This window comes from Pinus tabuliformis, chromosome 7, assembly GCF_031772625.1.
Source record: "Pinus tabuliformis cultivar Carrire ecotype Pingquan chromosome 7, CPIR1, whole genome shotgun sequence".
Classification (NCBI taxonomy): domain Eukaryota; kingdom Viridiplantae; phylum Streptophyta; class Pinopsida; order Pinales; family Pinaceae; genus Pinus; species Pinus tabuliformis.
The window spans coordinates 600128107-600149696 of NC_142293.1; the positions used below are offsets into that span (position 1 = coordinate 600128107).

Below are 21590 nucleotides of genomic sequence, written 5' to 3' on the forward strand. Positions count from 1 at the left end.
CTAACAGTTTTTAGGATGGCAGGATTGTAGCATTTTCATTGGATTCTATCATGTATGAGGGGGTTTGGGATTGGTATTTAAACAAAAGCACCAAGCCCTTTGTGTACCCCGATGTTGGTGGAACTTATTGTCGAACTCGTCTATCATAGCCTTAACAAAAATGTACCCTTCACTCAAGCTGGAACCATTGATTAGGCATGTTGAGCTTTTTCTACCATATTTTAAGGTTTGGATTAGGCCATTTTCATCAAAATTGGATGTTGTTAACTGATGTTCCTGGAGGATCAAGGCGCAAAGGCTAGACAAGGAGGCAGAGGATGATACTAATGATGAGGATCCCAATATAAGCAATGGTGGGAGACTGCTTGCCACTATATTTGTCATTTAAATGTTCTTGCTCATTTATTCATGATGATTTCTTTCGAAGTTTCAATATAATGTGCTATTTATAAAATAGAATATTATATATGCGCGCGTGTGTGTGTGTGAGGGGGGAGGGAAGGGGGCCTAAGTTCCACAATATGGGGAAACATGTATACATTATGGAAAAGGAAACATTCTGGAAATATGAATCCTCAACAATTTGTAACAGTCGCAATATGGGGAAACAGGCATGAATTTTCAAGAAGAAAATGTGTTGGAAACATGACCACTCAAAAATTTGGAAACAGGGAAATGATATATGTGTGTGTGTGTGTGTATACCCGTTTCCCCATATTGTTCAATCTATTTTTTCCCTTCACTTTGTCATTTTCTTCCCTAGAACCACAACTGGTTCCAACCAATGTTGCATGAAATGGCGACGAAGCGGGGACATGGAAGCGTCATTTCCCAAAAATCTAGGAAGCGAAGCGTCTCGGAAGCATCTACTATATATATAATTTTTTAATATTTTTTTTGCATTTATATTAAAAAAAACATCCAAAATACCAAATTAGTCGTAGAAGACATGAAAACGTGCATATTTTTACATAAATCAAGATAGATATGGCATCCATTGTACATCAATGATTAATTATTCTAACATCAACCATCCAGATGAATCAACCATCTAGAATCTAGAGTCCTCTTCTCTTGTCTAGCCTTTGCCTTTACTTCGATTCTCTAGTGATATTAGTCAACATTGCCCAATTTTGATCAAACTGCCTAATCCTAGCCTTATATTATGGTAGAGAAAGCTTAACATGCTTGATCAATGATTTTTGCTAACTCCATGACAAAGAAGTTCAACAATCAACAACACCAACATTGGGGTACATATAGGCTCGGTGCTCTTGATTAAATGCCAACCACATGCCCTCATACATGATATAATCCAATGAAACACCACAATCCCATTGACCATGAAAACTATTAAGTCTGCTGAATTTTGAATGAGATATGAAATTATATTTTCTCCATATGAAGTCTGATGAGGTTGGAACCACTCTCAAACATCTTGAGTCATTTTATGGTAATGTTAAAAATTTAAGTAAAAGTGACATTCTCCTTTATCTTTCATTTTCATCCTTTTACTTTAAAAATTTAAGATTAACATTAAGGAGCATCTAATAAGCATCTAGGGAGCATCAAGTGGCACCTTTGGAGTATTCAGAAAGCATAGTTCCTCATATAACAGTTCGAAATAAAAAAAAAACAAAAAACAAAAAAGCCTTGCGGAACCGTGTGAACCATCCACCTTCTTTTGGATCCAGTCGTGATCCGCGACAGATACATGCCCGAACCTCCACAGATCCGCAGCCGATCCTTTTTGGATCCATGGATTGAGGAGCCAGAATTGCGGATCGGGCCCCCGCGGATCTGTTTTTCCAGGAACCGCCAAAAAATGGCGGAACCACGGATCCGATTTTCTAACCCGCGATTCTGCTAGAGGATCGGTGGTGGATCCGTACGGGACGTGGTTCCGCCTCCTGATCCTTGGGGGGGGGACGGTTCCTGCAACTATGGTTCCAATAGTTTGAGTTGGTGTGAGCTGGTTGTGGACGAGCCTCCTGGTCCAGTTCAAGAGCTGGGAGGGCTAGACCAGTATGTAACCATCAATGACTTATTGGCTTAAAGGCAACAACTATATATAAGATAAGGAAATTTCATTAATGTGCAACAAATAACCAGAAATAAGTCAATAGGACTGCTAAGTACGTGTGTGTTATGTACAAAGTGGGAGTGCAAAGGCCACTCCTAGAAATGAATTCTTCCACTATCCATAGAGAACTGTGAGAAATGAGTTCTTCCACAAAGATAAGACAATTTCATTAATGTCCAACAAATAACCACAAATAAGTCAATAGGACTGCTAAGTACATGTGTGTTATGTACAAAGTGGGAGTGCAAAGGCCACTCCTAGAAATGAGTTCTTCCACTATCCATAGAGCATTGCTCTTAATCTCATTTGAAGATGGCATTGGATGAATCTCAACTAATTAATTAAACATATGTGCTTGGGACAGGGCTCTGGCATGCAAAGAGCCTAGTTTAAAACCTTCTAGAGTATAAAGCACTTGTCTCTGTGTGTGAGGGAAGATGTTTGACCTCTCAGAATTGGTTTCCCTCTGTCATCAAAGAGAATTAACACATGTCCAACAAGCCAAATCAGTTTAAGTGGATAATAAGATACTTTAAAATTTACTTTTAATTACCTACGTGTGTGGGCACACAAAAACATACAGAATACACACAGATGAAAGTATCTATATACACCATTGCAGACATACACTCAAAATATTAAAATCGAGAACACGCACCCCCACTACCTCCAGCCCCGCTTTCTTCCCAGCGAAAGAACAAAGTATATCAATGGCCAGAGGCTTAAAAAGCAATATGGAATACCATGAAAACTTGATCAAACAAATCAATGGATGTTTCACTCAACTATACTCTTATCATTTAATAATCTGTGATGCAGGAGCACATGGGAGCAGAAAGCAAAGGTTGCATGGAAGGTCGTTAAAGAAATAAGTGACCACAGTAGCAGGGGGGAGTCAGAATGGAAGAGTGCAGTGGGAAATACTGGAGATGAAGTGGGAAATACTCAGTGAAATGCACATGTGGACAGCATGTGTAGAAATAAGCCCAAAAAGAACTAAAAAACATGACAGAAGTGATTCTGAACGAAAGTGTGCAGACAAGACTGAACAGAGATGTGCACTGAAGTGAAGCAGCAAAAACTTGTGCAGAAATAGAGACAGGAGCACACACTTTTGAGAAAGGGTGGTAGAGAAGAAAAAGGTGAAGGGGCAAGAAGTTGAAGTGGTGCAGAAAAAACAGAAGATGAAGATACAGCATCGTGACTGTTGGCATGCTCCAGAATATGAACAGACAAGCAGCTAAATAGGATGTATTTGTAATAACTGCAGAGGGAGCCTTTTTAAAATAAAGAAGAGATAGAAAGAGAGAGCACTAGAGATAGGATCCACGATGATGACCTGTACTGTAACATTAATAAAAACAAGTTTTACCCTGAACTGGTGTGAGTTTATTTCTGAGTTAAAACCTTAACTGTGTGGAGTATTGAGCTGTTCTCGGCTAAGTCTTTTGCCTTTTGTAGGTTGTTGCACTACAGGAAATAAAGGAAAGTGAAGAAAACAGTTCTGCCACTTCAATTTAGAAAAGCGGAGAACTTACTAAGGAAATTATATACATCTTGAGTGCTAGAAAACACATTGTGTACTTTCTGTGTGTGCATATACATATATGCATGCATATAAGTAAGTATGTGTTCATGTCTTTCTGCAATTGTCTTTAATAGCTAGAGAAGAGTTATATATTCTACTAATTCTGCCAGGAAAATTTGTCAGTTTGCTTCCCTTAAAAAGACAACATTATGCTCATTCCCTCGTAGGTAAAAGAAGAGCCAGATACTGAAGACAAGTTCCAAAATAAACATATTTTTATAGTTACAGAAATACCAACCTCCAGATGATAGCAAACATTATCCATGCCTACAATTGGAACACCTTTGCATTTTATCTTACAAACCCGTCAACGTCTCCAATGAATATGGATCAATTCTAACATATTGTGTGTCAATCCATCCCTTCCTGCAATAAGAGGAAACGAAATTTAGGACCTGTGCTTAAAATACTATTAAACTGCAAAAAAAACTATTACACATTACAAGTGCACAAAAGAGTGGAAGAAAATGTGATGCTTACAAAGAAGCTTAGCTACTGAATTTTGAACACCTGTTTCAGTTTTCTTCACCTCGATCAAGAAATGTATTTGCCAAGCATTTTGAGATTTCTGATTGCCAAAAGAAGGCTTATTTGACTCTTTTGAGTGAGACGGTGAACTGAAATGATTGAATTTCTGAAGCCCTTGTCCCAAAATGAACTAATGAAACTAAGTCTTTATGCTTGTTGCTTAGGTTCCTAGAACAGGAATTGGCTGGCAGTTAACTACAACTATAAAAAAGATCAGGAAAAAAGCAGACTTCATGACTGACAATGAAGCATGGTTACCGAACAATGTACCCCGTTGGTTGCATTCTTGTACCTGAGTCAAGTACTGAGTTTCCAGAGAATTTCAGTTTTCTGATTGCCAAGAGATGGTTTATTATTATCTAACTCTCGTTGACTAAGACAATGAGCTGAAAAAAACGATTTTCTGAAATATTTGTCAGACAATGAACCAAGAACACTGATTTCATTGACAGGCATGTAGAAAAGCCTAGAAGAGTAGGACTTTTGGTTAATAACTTGGAGGAGGCATACAGGTTGCTCAATGCTCTTATTTCTATGTGTATTACTGTCACTACTGGCTTCAATAGATTAATTTGAACTTTGAACTTTGGAAATTAGGGTCTCTGTTGTGAGATTACAAAGTACCTCGGGGTGCCCAACTGTTGCAGGTACAGCTTGCGGAGGTCAACAATGAAAGACAAGATCTAGAAATGGCTCTTATCAACCAAGAGCTCGTGCATGTGTGTGAGTGGCTTCTGCTGCAAGGAAACAAACTTATTTTTGACAAACTGACCAAAACATTTTGGCATGGTCCATCATGAAAGGTCAAAAATAATTAGAGCACTTGATTACCCACTATGACTTTGTCAAGGAGACCTGAAAAAAGGTTGTCATGAACCTGAATTAGATCCATAAATTCTTTTAGCAGTCAAGGACACAGAAGGTTTTATCCTGGACATGGATATATCTTTGTCCTCACAGTCTTAAAGGTAGGCACATTTGCATGATATTCTGTAGATCATTACACAAAATCCCTTTGAGCTCGTCATGTTTGCCCAAAATAAGGCCTTTTCTGTTTTGAAAAATGCATCTCATATTATGTTATTGCACAAGAAAAAGGTACATCTAGGCATACAAATCAGAGAGCCAGGTTGTGACTATACCAATTAGCTCTGCTACATAGGAAAGGAGTGCCACCATATCTGCCTTAAATGTTGAAGTTGTAATTTCATCTGCGCGTCATCAAAACCACCGGTATCTTCCCCGCACCACCATTCGCAAAAGGTTGTTTCCGTAAGGAGGGCTCCGACACAATCAGCACGAGACACGCGTCCAGTGTACAACCATGAAACCGCCCATTCCCCGACCATTAAAAGTCGTTTGAGTTGTGTGAGGTTGGTGTGCGAATTGCGTCCGATCAGGTCAACGCATATGGATTCACTCCAACCTGCCAGAACGTTAATTTTACTTTTACCGCTGGCTTTTAATTAATGCATTTAATGCTTAGTCATAGTTTGAGGTAGAAACTTTTAATTTTATTGTTTTTTAAACTTACGGAGGTATGGGTAAGAAAAGCACGTAAGTTTTTTTTATTGCATATGTATCATATATGATATATGTTTTTGTTTGGCGTTGACCATTGTAATATATGCGAGCCCGGGGCAGCAAAAGAGAACAGAGAGGAGTGCACAGCAGTGCATAATTTATGAATTGAACAGCGTGTGAAGCAAGGAGGAGATGAACGCACAACAGTGCGAAATATAAAAACCTGAGTTTTTTTGGTTGCTCAAAAAAAAGGAAGAACAAATGAAGATTTGTATGGTGTGAGCAAAGAATTTTTTTTGTGAATGTAATGAAAAATTTTACTACATATGTAAAATTATTTTTACAGCAGTATATGTAAAATGCTTTTTACAGCAGTAAAATGTGAATGAAGATTTTACACAGCAGTGTAAAAATCATTTTTTAAAAGAGAGAAAGAGTATTTTGTTTTGGTGAAAGTTTTTTTTTGGTAAATCCCTCTGAGTGAAAGAGGAAGAAAATTGTATCAGGCCTTTTATGAATTAATACAAGTTTATTATGGGTGTGAAAAATCTCTGTTCTCAGAAATTTTATTAGCTTCCTTGTGTTAAAGATCCTGTGGAGAGAGAAACAGAGCATTGCCTCTGTGTTGAGTTTTATTTGTGTGTTTTTGGGATTTTACCAGAAAAATCCCCAACAGTGGTATCAGAGCAGGCTTAGGCTCTTTGAAGGTGTTCAAGAAGCTGAAGGGAGGAGTCTTTTGTTGCAACAGTAAATCTTCTCCAGCAAAGTGAAGTCTCAGGCAAAAGATTTAGGTATTCCTCAAAGTTTTCTTTTTGTTACTGTGAAGCAGTCAGTGTTTTAAAATACACAGTCAAGAAATTGAAGCATAGTTGAGGATGCAAGGAATGGCTAGCACCAGCACTAGCATGGGTATGTTTAATACCCAGCTCCCACAGTTTAATGGGACAAACTATGACTACTAGGCTATAACCATGAGAGCCTTGTTTGTCTCACAAGATCTATGGGAGCTTGTTGAATCTGGGTTTGAAGAACCAACAGATGAAAATCAATTTAACAACTTAACTCAGGCAGAGAGAGATCTGCTGAAGAGCAATAGGAAGAAGGATGCAAAAGCCATTGTATTGTTGTATCAAGCAGTGGACCAGAGTGTGTTTCCAAGGATAGCAGCAGCTAAGACATCCAATGAAGCATGGCAAACCCTCAAAACAGCCTATCAAGGCATGGAGAAAGTGAAGACAACAAAACTACAACTGCTGAGGAAAGATTTTGAAAATCTGAGCATGAAGGAGTCAGACACCATTGACTCATTTTTCACACATGTAATTGGTCTGATAACACATGAGCAGAGGTTGAGTAGAAATGAAAACTCATATCTAGAGCAAGCCTTTAAGACCCAGATGTCTTTTGGAAGAGGAAGAGGTCAAGGCAGAGGAAACAAGAGAGGAAGAGGCAGAAGCTAGAACGGAGGTGGAAGGAACAGTCCAGCAAATGCTCAAGGAAGAGGCAGCAATCCAAATCAAAACCAAGGCCAAGGCAGCAGCCAACAAAGAGGACAACATCATGCTTAAGGACAAAGGTATGAAAAATCCAATGTCCAATGCTATTATTGTAAAAAATATAGGCATTATGCCAGTGAATGTAGGAAGAAGCAACATGATATGAGTAATAGACAAAATGCAAATGTCACTAGAGAAAACATCAGCCAAGATAATGTGTTGTTAGCTTGTAACATGGCTGAAACAAACAATGAGGACATATGGTTTTTAGATTCAGGTTGCAGCAACCATATGACAGGAAACATAGCCCTCTTTTCTGTCCTAGATAAAAATGTGAAATCAGAAGTCACACTAGGAACTGATAGCAAAATTTCTGTTATGGGAAAAGGAGAGGTAAAAATATTTACAAAGCAAGGAGAAAGGAAAACCATAGCAGATGTCTACTATGTCCCTGGAATGAGATGTAACCTCTTGAGTATTGGACAGCTTGTTCAAAAAGGTTACAATGTTTTCTTTGTGAATGATGTGTGCACCATCATGGATATAGCACCCAGCAAACGATGCATTGCTGAAGTGAAGATGACAAGGAACAGGATGTTCCCTCTTAGAATAAGGGCAGATTTGAAAAACAAAGGAGAAATTGCAGCAGTCACTCAAGAGGCTTTCCAAAGCGTGCCAAAGGATGAAAATTGGTTGTGGCACTTGAGATTTGGACATCTCAATTTTGGAGGTCTAAACTTGTTAAGTAGAAAAGGAATGGTAAGAGGATTACCATTGATAGAGAAACTGGACAGCCTTTGTGAAGGTTGCATTTTGGGGAAACAACATAGAGAAAGTTTTCCATCAGGTAAAAGCATAAGGGCAAAGGCACCCTTAGAGATTGTCCACTCAGACTTATGTGGACCAATGCAAAATCCATCATTAGCAGGCAGCCAATATTTCCTAACATTTATTGATGAGTTTAGAAGAAAAACTTGGGTATATTTTCTTAAAAACAAAAGTGAAGTGTTTGAAAAATTCCGAAATTTCAAAGCACTTGTGGAGAACCAAAGCGGGCTGCATATAAAAGTTTTGAGAACTGACAGAGGAGGTGAGTATATCTCCAAGGAGTTCCTATGGTTTTGTAGAGAAAATGGAATTCACAAACAGTTTACAGCTAGGTACACCCCACAGCAAAATGGAGTTGCTGAAAGGAAGAATAGGACCATCATGGATATGGCGAGGAGCATGCTGAAGGCAAAGCATTTGCCAAATGATTATTGGGCTGAAGCTGTAAATTGTGCAGTGTATATTTTGAACAGGTGTCCTACAAAAGCAGTGTTGAACAAAGTGCCGGAAGAAGCATGGAGTGGGAGAAAGCAAGGTGTCACCCACTTGAAAGTTTTTGGATGTGTGGCCTATGCACACATTCCGGATCAGCTAAGGAGGAAGTTGGACAGCAAAGGGGAGAAATGTATTTTCATTGGATACAGTGAGGAATCCAAAGCCTACAGGTTGTATATCCCATCCACCAAGAAGTTTTTTGTCAGCAGAGATGTTCAGTTCATTGAGGAGGAAGCTTGGGATGGAAGCATAGAGAAAACAGTGAATGTTAAAAGCTGTTTGTCTCATGATGAAGATGAGGAGGAGGTGGCTGAAATACATCCCCAAACAGCAGCGCCAACACAAGGACAGCAAGGAACACCCTTGAGGATAAATGAAAGTGCTTCTCCAAGCACACCACAAGGAGGAAATTCAAGTGCTTCTTCAAGCACTTGCACACCAAATGGAAGAGGTAAGAAGTTCAGAAATTTAAGTGACATTTATGATGAAGGTATGAATTCCTTGTTTGCTTTGTATTGTCAGGTTGATGACCCTATTCATTTCGAAGATGCAATTAAGGATAGGAAATGGATAGAAGCTATGGATGAGGAGATGAATGCCATAGAAAGAAACAAGACATGGGATTTGGTTGAGCTACCAAAAGGTAAAGAAGTCATTGGAGTCAAATGGGTCTACAAGACCAAGAGCAATGCTGAAGGCAAGATAGAAAGGCACAAGACAAGGCTGGTTGTCAAAGGGTACAAGCAGCAATATGGGAGAGATTATGAGGAGACTTTCGCACCGGTTGCAAGAATGGAAACCGTGAGAGCAGTGCTGTCCATAGCAGCACAAAACAAATGGAAAGTCTACCAAATGGACGTGAAGTCAGCATTCCTAAATGGAGTGTTAAAGGAAGAGGTTTATGTTGAACAACCTCTAGGCTATGAGAAGAAAGGTGAAGAGCACAAAGTGTGCAAATTGAAGAAGGCTCTTTATGGGCTGAAGCAAACGCCAAGAGCATGGTACAGCAGGATAGATTCCTATCTATTGGATAATGAATTTGACAAGTGTGAAGGAGAACCCACCGTCTACATCAAAGAAAAAGATGGTAAAATTTTAATTGAACCATTGTCTTATATGTTGATGATGTTATTTTCACAGGAAATGATGATCAACTCATTGAGAATTTTAAATCAGTCATGAAAGAGGAATTTGAAATGACTGACATGGGTTTCTTGAGATACTTCTTAGGCATAGAAGTAGATCAAAATGAAAAAGAATTTTTATCTCATAAGCTAGATATGTAAATCAAGTGTTGGGCAGATTTAACATGCAAGAATGCAAAGCAGCGATCACTCCCACAGTAATGGGATTAAAACTCAGCAGAGAGGACAGCAGCAAGGATTTTGATCCTAGTTTGTACAAGAGTATTGTTGGCAGCCTTATGTATTTAACAGCAACTAGGCCTGACATTATGTTTGCTGTTAGTTTAATTTCCAGATTCATGGAGAGGCCAAAGGAGGCACATTGGCAGGCAGCAAAAAGAATTTTGAGGTATGTCAAAGGTACCAAAATGTTTGGAATTTTATATAATGTCTCAGAAAGTTCAGATTTAATTGGATACACTGATAGTGATTGGGCTGGAAGTGTAGATGATCGGAAAAGCACTTCCGGTTATGTTTTTCATATGGGTTCAGGAGTCATTTCATGGGCTTATAAGAAGCAGTCCATTGTAGCATTATCTACAACAGAGGCTGAATATGTGGCAGCTACAACAGCAGCATGTCAAGCAGTTTGGATGAGAAGAATGTTGAGGAGCTTAGGCCAAGAGCAGGCAAAAGCGACAGTGATTTTTTGTGACAATAGCTCAGCTATTGCATTGTCAAAGAATTCAGTGTTTCATAAGAGAACGAAACACATTGATACAAGGTTTCACTACATCAGAGAATTGGTGAGCAATGGAGAAATTGTTCTAGAACATTGCAGGAGTCAGGAACAGGTTGCAGACATTTTGACCAAGCCACTGGACCAGAAAAGCTTTGAATTTTTGAGGAAGTGTTTGGGTATGACTGAATGCCCAGCAGCTGGAATTAAAGGGGAGTGTTGAAGTTGTAATTTCATCTGCGCGTCATCAAAACCACCGGTATCTTCTCCGCACCACCATTCGCAAAAGGTTGTTTCCGTAAGGAGGGCTCCGACACAATCAGCACGAGACACGCGTCCAGTGTACAACCATGAAACCGCCCATTCCCCGGACATTAAAAGTCGTTTGAGTTGTGTGAGGTTGGTGTGCGAATTGCGTCCGATCAGGTCAACGCATATGGATTCACTCCAACCTGCCAGAACGTTAATTTTACTTTTACCGCTGGCTTTTAATTAATGCATTTAATGCTTAGTCATAGTTTGAGGTAGAAACTTTTAATTTTATTGTTTTTTAAACTTACGGAGGTATGGGTAAGAAAAGCACGTAAGTTTTTTTTATTGCATATGTATCATATATGATATATGTTTTTGTTTGGCGTTGACCATTGTAATATATGCGAGCCCGGGGCAGCAAAAGAGAACAGAGAGGAGTGCACAGCAGTGCATAAGTTATGAATTGAATAGCGTGTGAAGCAAGGAGGAGATGAACGCACAGCAGTGCGAAATATAAAAACCTGAGTTTTGTTGGTTGCTCAAAAAAAAGGAAGAACGAATGAAGATTTGTATGGTGTGAGCAAAGAATTTTTTTTGTGAATGTAATGAAAAATTTTACTACATATGTAAAATTATTTTTACAGCAGTATATGTAAAATGCTTTTTACAGCAGTAAAATGTGAATGAAGATTTTACACAGCAGTGTAAAAATCATTTTGTAAAAGAGAGAAAGAGTATTTTGTTTTGGTGAAAGTTTTTTTTGGTAAATCCCTCTGAGTGAAAGAGGAAGAAAATTGTATCAGGCCTTTTATGAATTAATACAAGTTTATTATGGGTGTGAAAAATCTCTGTTCTCAGAAATTTTATTAGCTTCCTTGTGTTAAAGATCCTGTGGAGAGAGAAACAGAGCATTGCCTCTGAGTTGAGTTTTATTTGTGTGTTTTTGGGATTTTACCAGAAAAATCCCCAACATTAAACCCAATCGAGAATCTACATCCATAAAAAATGTCAATCTAGTTGAAATCTGAACTGCCAATCCTGCTCTAAATGCAGTAGTCTCTCCTAAATGAAAAGGGGAAGCATGCCTATTAAAGTAGCTCAAGATTCCTTTGTCATAAAAAAGGAGATTACTATCAATCTTGTGGTGCTTTATATTCCTCTGCCATAGAGCTACTTTTCCATGAAAGGATATTCCTGCTAACTCTTATGGTGTTCCATATTCCTCAGTTTCACAGTCAAATTATCCACCTATCTTCCAAAATGATCCCAAACCAACGAAGAGGGTTGACAACAAAGAATGGCATAGTCAAATGCAACCAATATGCTTGATAGTCATTTTGTGGAAAATAACACGGAAACCATCTACTAGACCTAAATGGTGAAGTCTATCCTTGACCATTTTGAAATGAAGTGTTTAACATTAAGAGAATGTGGTAGACAAAAAAGACTTGCATTAAAAATTTATGACCACCCTAGATCCATCTTAACTCTGGATCTACCAATTGCTTAGAGGGAACAAATCTCCTTTCACTCTAAAAGAGGTTTGCATCTCAAGAGATTTGATTCTTCTGGGCACTTGGTAGATCTAGATTTTAAGATGGATCTAGGGTGGTTTAATTATCAATTATAATTATAAATATAATTATTAATTATAATTATAAATATAATTATTAATTATAATTATAAATATAATTATTAATTTTATGTTACCTAGATGCGGGTGATAACAATTTCATTAATTGTGATTAGATGGAAGGACGGCGGGAGGCCTGGCCAGATGGCCGCCCGTGTCCCTTCCCAAGCAAGAATGAAAGGAATTCATGGCAACTTGTAGGCGCCATTAATTGGGTGCTCCAGTCGAGAATTCTCTATCAAGCTCAACGCAATGGCCTCCACAGACCATAATGCAGTCTTTCCCCCTTTGCTCAATAGCACCTGCGCTCCTCAGGCAGCAGAGCCTTGCTCTCGCACCATCACTGGAAGCCGCTGTTGGCTGCTCGGCTGTGTGTATGTGGGAAATGGGTATCATTTCTCCCAAACCATGCATTGTAATTTGATTCCAGCCCAGAATTCCACAACTCTCTTTGTGCATAGCCATTCCTTTGATTCCCCAATTGATAGCTCTGTGACGAATTCCATTATGGCGCACATCCGCCACCCCATGCAAAGTAGAAGAGGGGGCAGTCGTGGCGGAAGCATCCGTCCTCCTGCTACGCCCAGCCCTGAATCTGCCTCCCCCTCCTCTTCTCCCGACATCTCAAATCCATATAGTACCTTCTCTGGCTGGTATCCATATACCCGCAGTGGCAGAGGATGGGCTCAGCTCCAGGGTGCCCGCAGGATGGACACAATAGTTCATACGGCCAATTTTCCCCTTCCCCCTCATCCCGCTCCTCACACGACTCAATTTTGCTTCCATAGCCACTCTTCATAGGCCTATTATCACTGCCACAGTCACCATCACCTTCTCTGAGGAAATTGACCTGCAGGAAGCTCCGCCAGGGAACAATGGTGAGCAGTAGAGGGCTGCTCAACGGTATAGGAGTGGTCGAGACCAAGGCAAGCAGTAGTTGGTGGAGGATTTTGCCATCCCACATGGAGAGGAGCTGGTTGGCAATGAGCCAATTGCCGAAGGCAGGGCTGGAGACACAAAGGCAACCGGTGGCAGAGCAGGAGACATGTCTAGCCAGCATGCAGCAGAAGGCAGCTCCACTGGCACTCAACCAGCTCGTGGAATTTAGCGTGGCACGTCAGCAGAGGAGGAGTGGTACAAGTACGCGTGTCTTATCGAGGAAGAGCTTGCCCCAGATGACCTCCAGGAGGTCCATCACGATTGACACTTGGCAGCCAGGTGTCGCCCTTCTGTTAGCTGGCGTTTTCTTATGCTGATTGGATGATTTCTGCCATGTTATGTTTTGTAAAAACTTTCCTTTTGGTAGTTTTTGCTATGTTTGGTATTTTTTTTGCCAAAACTGGTAACCCCTGCGTGGATTTTTATTTGCTTTCACGGACTGGTTTCCCCATCGATGGGGCAGTCGCACTTAGACTGTGATATTTTTTGACAAACGGTGTTCAGCACTGCTGAGGGTAGAGTCTCGATGTACCTTTATTTTATTTCATATCAATTGAATAGTATTACTTAGAATTTTTTTTATTAATTTTATGTTTTTTATTTTATTTTAATTTTAATTTTGTTTTTATTTTATTTTGACCTAGTTAAAATGTTAAACAAGACATTACAACAAGAAAGAAAATGAAAATAAACATATATAAATCCAATCGAGCTACAAATTCGACAATGAATTTGTTTCTCCTCTTTAGATGCAGGTTAAAAATAGCTCCTTTAGAACCTAGAGTCTTTGACCCACCAATGGCTATCATTCCTCTTATACTTTCCAAACCCAGATTTGATAGTAGGATGAGGAAAATCCAAACACAGCCGAAGCTGGTTGTCACCTTTATGACATTACCGGTTAATCTTCCTTTACTTTCATGGAAGGCTTAGGACAGGCTTCCAAATGAGGCAAAGTTTAGAGCCTTCATTAGAAACCTCAAATTGGCCAGAAATAAGAGCATTTATACACTGCTTGTCTAAGGTGATTCGAAATTGATACTAGAAAGTACCAATGGGAAATTGAAATTCATAATAAATCGTGAAGGAATCTTCTCTTACGAGGTCTGAACTTTAATATTAGGCACCTCTACCATGACAGGAATATTAAAGAACAGGCTATCAATGAAGAATAGCGGGTTTGGAAATTAACATAAAAGCGTTGCTTACAGTCTGGATTCTGATTTATTGGGTTTGGTTCTATTGATCCATTAACATGTCTTTCCGTATTGTATCATATCTGGTTCTAGTGAGGACATCCTGAATGATTTCACTTCCTGTTCAGGATAGTATGGCAGTAGGTCACAAAAGATATTTAAGGCTAGTTTGACTCAGTTAGGATAGTACGGCAGTAGGTCACAAAAGATATTTAAGGCTAGTTTGACTCAGTTTTGCCGGTTTGGACCTTTTAATATAGAAATTCGGTTATATTTAGATTTCCGTTTATAATTTTCAAAAAGTAAAGAAAACAAAACTATTTTTCTGATATTTTCGATAATCAGTTCACAATACAAAAGGCAAATATGAGAGAAGAATGTTCTTTGTTTTCACACTTCAGGTTTCAATGTTTTAAGTATCTTATTGAAAGGAAGAAAGGTCAAGAATAATTGCGGACTTGCAAGCAGTCAGCAAAATTCTCATTTTGAAGTTCACTCTTCTAATCGTTGATAACATGCATAGATCAGAGATACACTTTTCCCTTTGCTGCTATCTTCTTAACTGCCCTTATTTCCCATTGTTCCAAAGCAAAGTCTAATATATGTACAAATGGATTGTTTTATCATATTGTCTACTTCGCAATCAATATCTCATTAATACTTTTATTTTCTCTACTTAGCAATCAATATCTCATTAATACTTTTATTTTCTCATGCAAGACTAAAATAATAGCCAACTTCATACAGTTATAAATGGGCCGTGGTTTTGGTTCATGGGTGAAGTTGATGGATTATTTAGTCATTTGTCTACCAAGGGTCCATTTTCATTATGGTCTGCCTGACTTGACTTGAACGGCATGAATTTCAAAGGGATGAAACCGGATGCAAGCTTTGGAGATTTTAGCAGAATAGTTATCCCACAAACCTGTCAATTACGCTGAAAGAAGTTGACAGTGTGCTTTCTAAGCAGTTTCAAAACAAAAGACGAAAAAAGATTCAAAGAATGTGCCACTACATTCTAAGCTAAGACAACTATTCTATCGGTGCAAGAGAAGACACACAAAAAGATCTCAACCAGCTCTAGATGATCATCACCAATGGGTTACAAACAATTTCTCAATGGTGCCTCAACTAACATTTTTAATAATCTTGACACCTTTATGGGTCGGGTAACCATCTTTTTGGGCCCTTGGGGCCAGTACAGGCAGACGAAATGCAATTTGCCATTCACTGGCCGCCCCTCCTTTCAAGTGACTTCGTTGGATTCTTTTTGGAGGGTGTTTTGGAGAGTGCCCAGGGTCATCAAGACTGCTCTGAGGGAAATGGTAAGCTATCAGTGCAAATCTCCCAAGCCATTGTGAGAACATGCGTACATAATAATAATCATGGAGATGCATTTGACCCTAAACTTTTTAGATCAAAAAATTAAAAATCCAAAAGATTAAAAAATAAAAAATGCAGCAATTGAGCTTTCATTTCTTCCTTGAGCCTAAGATCCATAAACCAACGAATATGTTTCAATTGGGTTGAGATGATGCACTGACCCTAGCTGTAAGCCAGGAAAGTATGCTGGCCCAAACCCATATATAGTGGGAATGATTGGCTGGTACAACATCAAGGGAGTGAAACGTGAGGTTGTACATCTCGAATTCTAATGGTCGTAAAGTTGGAAATTTGTGTAAATTCAAGATATGCATGCTTGAGCTTCGCAACCTTCAGGTGGATATTGGGTCTGTGTTTAGAAGGATCTGGGTTAGCGTTTATATTCAATACATGATCAGGAGGACACTGAGGGTTGATGAATCACCCTTTGCACCAGGCTTTAGAATGCTCGTTATGAACGATATATTTGCATTGACTATTGACACAGGATATTCTAAAAATTTAGGATACTTTCATTCTTGACATATATTCTACATCCCAAATGAGGGTGAAAAGCCATCCATGTAAACTCTTTAACTGTTCGTGCATGTGTCTATTTGTGTGTGACAGTGAAGTGTATAGTGTGACAGTGAATTGAATTCAGATAATGTATTGGATGCATTGAATATAGATATCAGCACAAACCCATGTAAACCAGATTCGAGATAAATCTCATAAACAACTTGCGGTTTTGCCAAAACCTCGAGATTGGGTTTAGAAGGGTCTGTGCTATGCCTGAGTAAACACAAGTAGGCTGAAAGGGGAGACATAAATTAGCAGGAATACCAAGATTAACTTGACGATTTCCCTGAATGCACTTCTCGACGAGCTCGTTAATCTCGTTCCTCGACAAAGGCTCCCCCAGTATCTCATCTCGGGTCCTGGCATCATATTTGGGGCCGTTATCCATGAGAAAAGGGCCGGGCGCCTGGACGTATTTCACGCCCTTCTTGCCGGGCGGAGGAGGGTTGAAGGAATCCAACTCGGGAAGCATTTTCTTGCTCTTCGGAAGAGGGGCTCGTCCAGTCCATGGCCTGTTTACTGTGGGAGGCCCGAAGGGAATGAAGGGTGTCTTTCTGAGGGCCAGAGGCTTCACCTTAGGGGTTTCGGTGTAACTGAATTTGAACTCAAATGGCGCCCCTTCTACTCTGTATGATGTTCCGTCGCTGCCGACTGTGACTCCTCGGTTGTCCCCCAGCTCGGTTGTATAGTGGCCCATGTATCTGTACACTTTCTTGCCCTTGCCCTGGCGCTTTGCCTTTTCTTCTTCGGGATTATCACAAACAGATTGGGCGCCTGAATTTCCATTCTCCTGCTGCTCCTGGTTGTGGTGCTGCTGCTTCTTCTTGTGAAGGAGGGGAAGAAGAGTGGGCAGAGTGGGAGTTGAAAAACGATAATTATTGTTGGTTTTAGCGTTGGAAGGAGGAATTGCAGGGGGCAAGGAGAAAAGATTGAAGGAGGCACCGTTGCGAATTGCTGCCACACTAACTGCCATACTTGTTGGCCTTGCCTCACCGCTCCTGATGAAGTCCAGTGAAATACTTAATCGCTTCTGTGCTGGATCACTTCGATTCTTGTAATGGCATGTTTAATTTAAAAATGAGCTCTCATAACAATCTCGAAGCAGTCGTTTGGTTTAGTTTCATACTTATGCTTATCGCCGGTGGAAGTAGAAGTCCGTTTGGATATCATTCACATGATTACCGTTATTCACTGTGGATAGGCTTTCGATGCTTTGGATTGCGCATTTAATATGTTAAATTGAATTGTATATTTAATATTTTCTTTATTGCATAGTGTAATAAGAAATATTGTTTCTTCTCTATTGGATAGCGTAATAAAGAAAGATGGTTTAGTTGGTGATGAAATGAAATGATATTTTAAGGTCCACGAGATTAAAAATTATTTATGAGACCATTAGTTTCTTGTTTTTCGCTCTTTGCAATTCAATGCTTTTCCGATTCAAATTGATGATGAGCTGACCCAACCTATCAACAATCTCCTCGCTAAAAAGATAGTGCCAAGAAACTGATGCTAACATGTTCTCATAACTTTTTCTGATGTCTATGAATGCATCACAGTCCAAAATGAAATGTTTTTCTGATTCCACAGCCCCAGACGTGCAAAATGTACACATCCGTTCTTCTCAAGCTTCTTTAGCCCTTTTCCACCATCAAAAGTTGATGTGAAGTTGATGTGAGTTGGTCCTTAATTGAGCAATAAGAACCTTTGCACTCCACGAAATGCTAGCTCCAATGAACTCTTTTTGTTGTAAATCACACATAGGGTTGAATTCCTCAATGTATTTCTTCTTTCTACCCAACTCTTTTCCCCATACCTTTTTACGAAACTTCTCCATAACAAAATTATTTAGTTCCTTGCTATTTGTGGGACATGCATTGAGTTAGATATTCCATTTTTGCATCCATGTGTAGTTTTGTTTCATCCATGTTTTTTTTCTTTCACTGATGCCTTGATTGAAGATAAAATTAGGCCATCTACCTACTCTCATTTGTTCAATTCTTTTTAGATACATTATGAGCCACACCATAGCAACTGCTTCAATGGAAGTTGCTCCTGTTTCACTCAACATTATCTCATAAGGTACTGAACTTTTTATTTTGAACTTGCTCATGATCAAGCGTTTTTGGATTTTCTCAATTTGTTTCCATTTTGAGACAGGAGTGTTGTTAGCCTACAATTCACACCCATATAGCATCACTGGGCAGACTAGCAGTCCAAAAAGCACTTTAATCGTTTTCCAATCCCATAACTCTGCTTCTCTACATCTGTTTTGAAGAACATATAGTGCTTTCCACCCTCCTAAAATTCTCTTCTTTCTGCAGTCCTCCCAATTGAGTTTGTTGTTGAAATCAATCCCAAGGTACTTGTACTCATTTACTTCTTCAAGAATGTTGTCTACAAAGATACATTAAAGGAATATTTGAGGTGGAAAAATGATTTTAAAAAATTAAATCACTAAATATAAAAATATTTATTTTTAATAGAATAAATAGTAGATGGAGATTATTTAAAAGAATTGAGAAAACTCTATTACCAAGAGCAATTTTCTACTTAAGTTGTTGCTTACTTAATAATGGAAATTTGTCATTGTAGCATTTGGTTATGCCTAGAGTAAGATAATTAATGGAAAATCCTTTAAAACCAACTTCATCCAACTTAACTTGGTTGATGGAGCTGTACCAAGTGTGCCTTAGTCATTCAAGTCCACACAATTATGCCCAATTCATCTCAGTTAGTTCAATAATGTGTATGTGTGCTCAACAACAAACCCAAGTGTATTTGGTGGATGTGCATTGAAAGAATGTGTACTCAATGGTGTACACTCGAGGAGTGTTCCCTATGGTTGCAATCCACAACTACTTGTGCTCAAAGGTAGTTGATTGCTCATCACAACCCCATTGAGCTACCTAACTCTATGGATTTGCACATAATAGAAGCACCCAAGTCAAGAGGGTTTTCTAAGTCACTCTTGTTTAACATGTTAAGTGCATGTTTGTAGATCAAGTTTCCCACAACTTTAATTTTCTTTTCTTGTTCTTTTCAAGCTTCTCTTAGTGCTTCAAATTTAATGTGCATTACCACAGTCTACAATGCACCCTATCTATCAACAAGGGCTCTTGACTTGTATAAGCTGCACCCTATCTTTTTAGCAGGAATGTCTTACTTGTCTAAGGTGTGCCTTGCCAATGGGCCAATGAATCTAAAACCAATTTGTCTAAGCATGATTTGTCCGTTATGTCTTTTCACTCCAATCATTAACCATCAAGACGATCATGCCATAAATGCACTCAACACTACTCAAAACAATAGCCTTACAATAAGCTTTTAACAACTCAAAAATTAATTATATAAAATTACCAAATATCCATATATAAATTCAACATTTAAAAACTAAAAATAAATAAATAATAAAACTCCTTTAAAAATTAAATAAATAAAAGCTTCTTTAAACAAAATAATAGATATAATTTTCCTCCTCTCTTTCCTCCGATTTGCTTCTTCCTTCTCACTTAAAAAATGAGTTGTCTTTTGAGGTGAAATCTCCATTTGTGTTATTTAAAGGATTTTTTGAGTGAATATATGGATTCAACGCCCAGAAAAACTCCTAGGGTACTTCGATTATGCATGGATTACCCATCAAACCTGTGATAAATTCCTACCGGATTTTAGAGAAATTAGACAGGAAAACCCAGCGGAAGAGCTTCCAAAAAGTCGCACTAAAGACATTAGCTTAAAAAAAAACTCAATAATAAAACCCTCATTGTTCTTTGCCCTCATGGAATTAATTACACGGAGGCGTTCTCCTTTTGAAAATGGTAAGGTTAGGCATTGTCTACCTTTTTCATCTCCATTTGACATTTGTGCGTTTGTTATTTTGACATGGGTCAACTTTAAGAAAAAAAAAATTACACATCTTATTATAGAATAAACCATTTTGCTAAATAAAATTTGCTTATATATAAATGAATGTTATAAATAATAATGATGAACTTATCATGGAAGAACTTATTAGAATTAGATATGCAATTGGTGGGTGGGGAGCCAAGTGGCAAGAATCTAATTTTTAAAATTTATTAAAAATCAATGCAACCTAACAAACTTTGTAATACACTGCATAGGTCAACTTTAACTTAAGAGAAAAAAGGAATTACGCATCTTATTGTAAAATGGACCGTTTGGCTAAATAAAATATGTTTATATATAAATGAATGTTATAAATAATAATGAGGAACTTATCATGGAGGAACTTATTAAAATTGGAATAATCTCAAATTCCTGGGAAATCGTGGGCGGTGGAGCCAAGTGGTACAAATCTAAGTTTTTAAATTTATTAAAAGTCAATGCAACCTAACAAATTATGTAATACACTACATCCATTGATAAACATTTCACCATAAGTTTATATACAAAAATAAGTGCATATATATATATATATATATATATATATATATATATATAGAAAGAAGAATACATATATATATTTGCATATATGAGTTAAATAACACAAGAAACACATACTCTTAACCATTGTTATATATATATATATATATATATATATATATATATATATATATATATATATATATCTATATATATATCCAGAAAGAGGAATACATATATCTTAATATTATATATATATATATATATATATATATATATATATATATATATATATATATATACTTTGTTAATATGAAAATAAGATTTATAATTTCTCCATTCCACATATAAAACAAATATATGTAAAATAAACAATTCGAAAATGTAAAAAATTTCCAAACTATAATTGCATATCATATACTTAATAGGTACTCATTCAAATCAAGAGTGATGAGTGCTTACTTATTGTTTCCAATTAAAAATGGGGAAAATATTTACTCACTCATTATTAAAAAAAAGTAAAGCATAATAACAAAATTATTCAAAGTTAACATTCAAGTGATGGAAAATTTATCACATCAATTAAATAACTTACTTTCATTTAAATTGAATAATTTCATTAAAAATATATATATTATAATTATTTTACTTTTTAAATATAATTACTTTTTAAGTTATTTATAAAATTTTTCTAGTTAATCAAATTCACTTTTAATTAGTATTATTTAAAAAAAATCACATTTAAATCTTTATATTAATAAAAATTCCTTTTTTTTACAATTATATTACATATTTAAATTACTAAGAAATAAGAAATAACTAGCAATTGCACCAGATG

General features: G+C 37.7%; 1 protein-coding gene across 1 annotated transcript; it reads right to left on the reverse strand.

Moving 5' to 3' along the window:
- Positions 1–3908: 3908 nt before the first annotated feature.
- Positions 3909–17416, reverse strand: LOC149248868 (CRS2-associated factor 1, chloroplastic-like). Its single transcript, XM_089456118.1, has 2 exons — positions 16634–17416; positions 3909–4037 (listed from the first exon to the last, which is right to left on the reverse strand). Exons 1-2 carry the CDS (start codon positions 17340–17342, stop codon positions 3979–3981), a joined length of 768 nt encoding a protein of 255 aa, XP_089312244.1. The 5' UTR covers positions 17343–17416; the 3' UTR covers positions 3909–3978.
- Positions 17417–21590: the final 4174 nt, after the last annotated feature.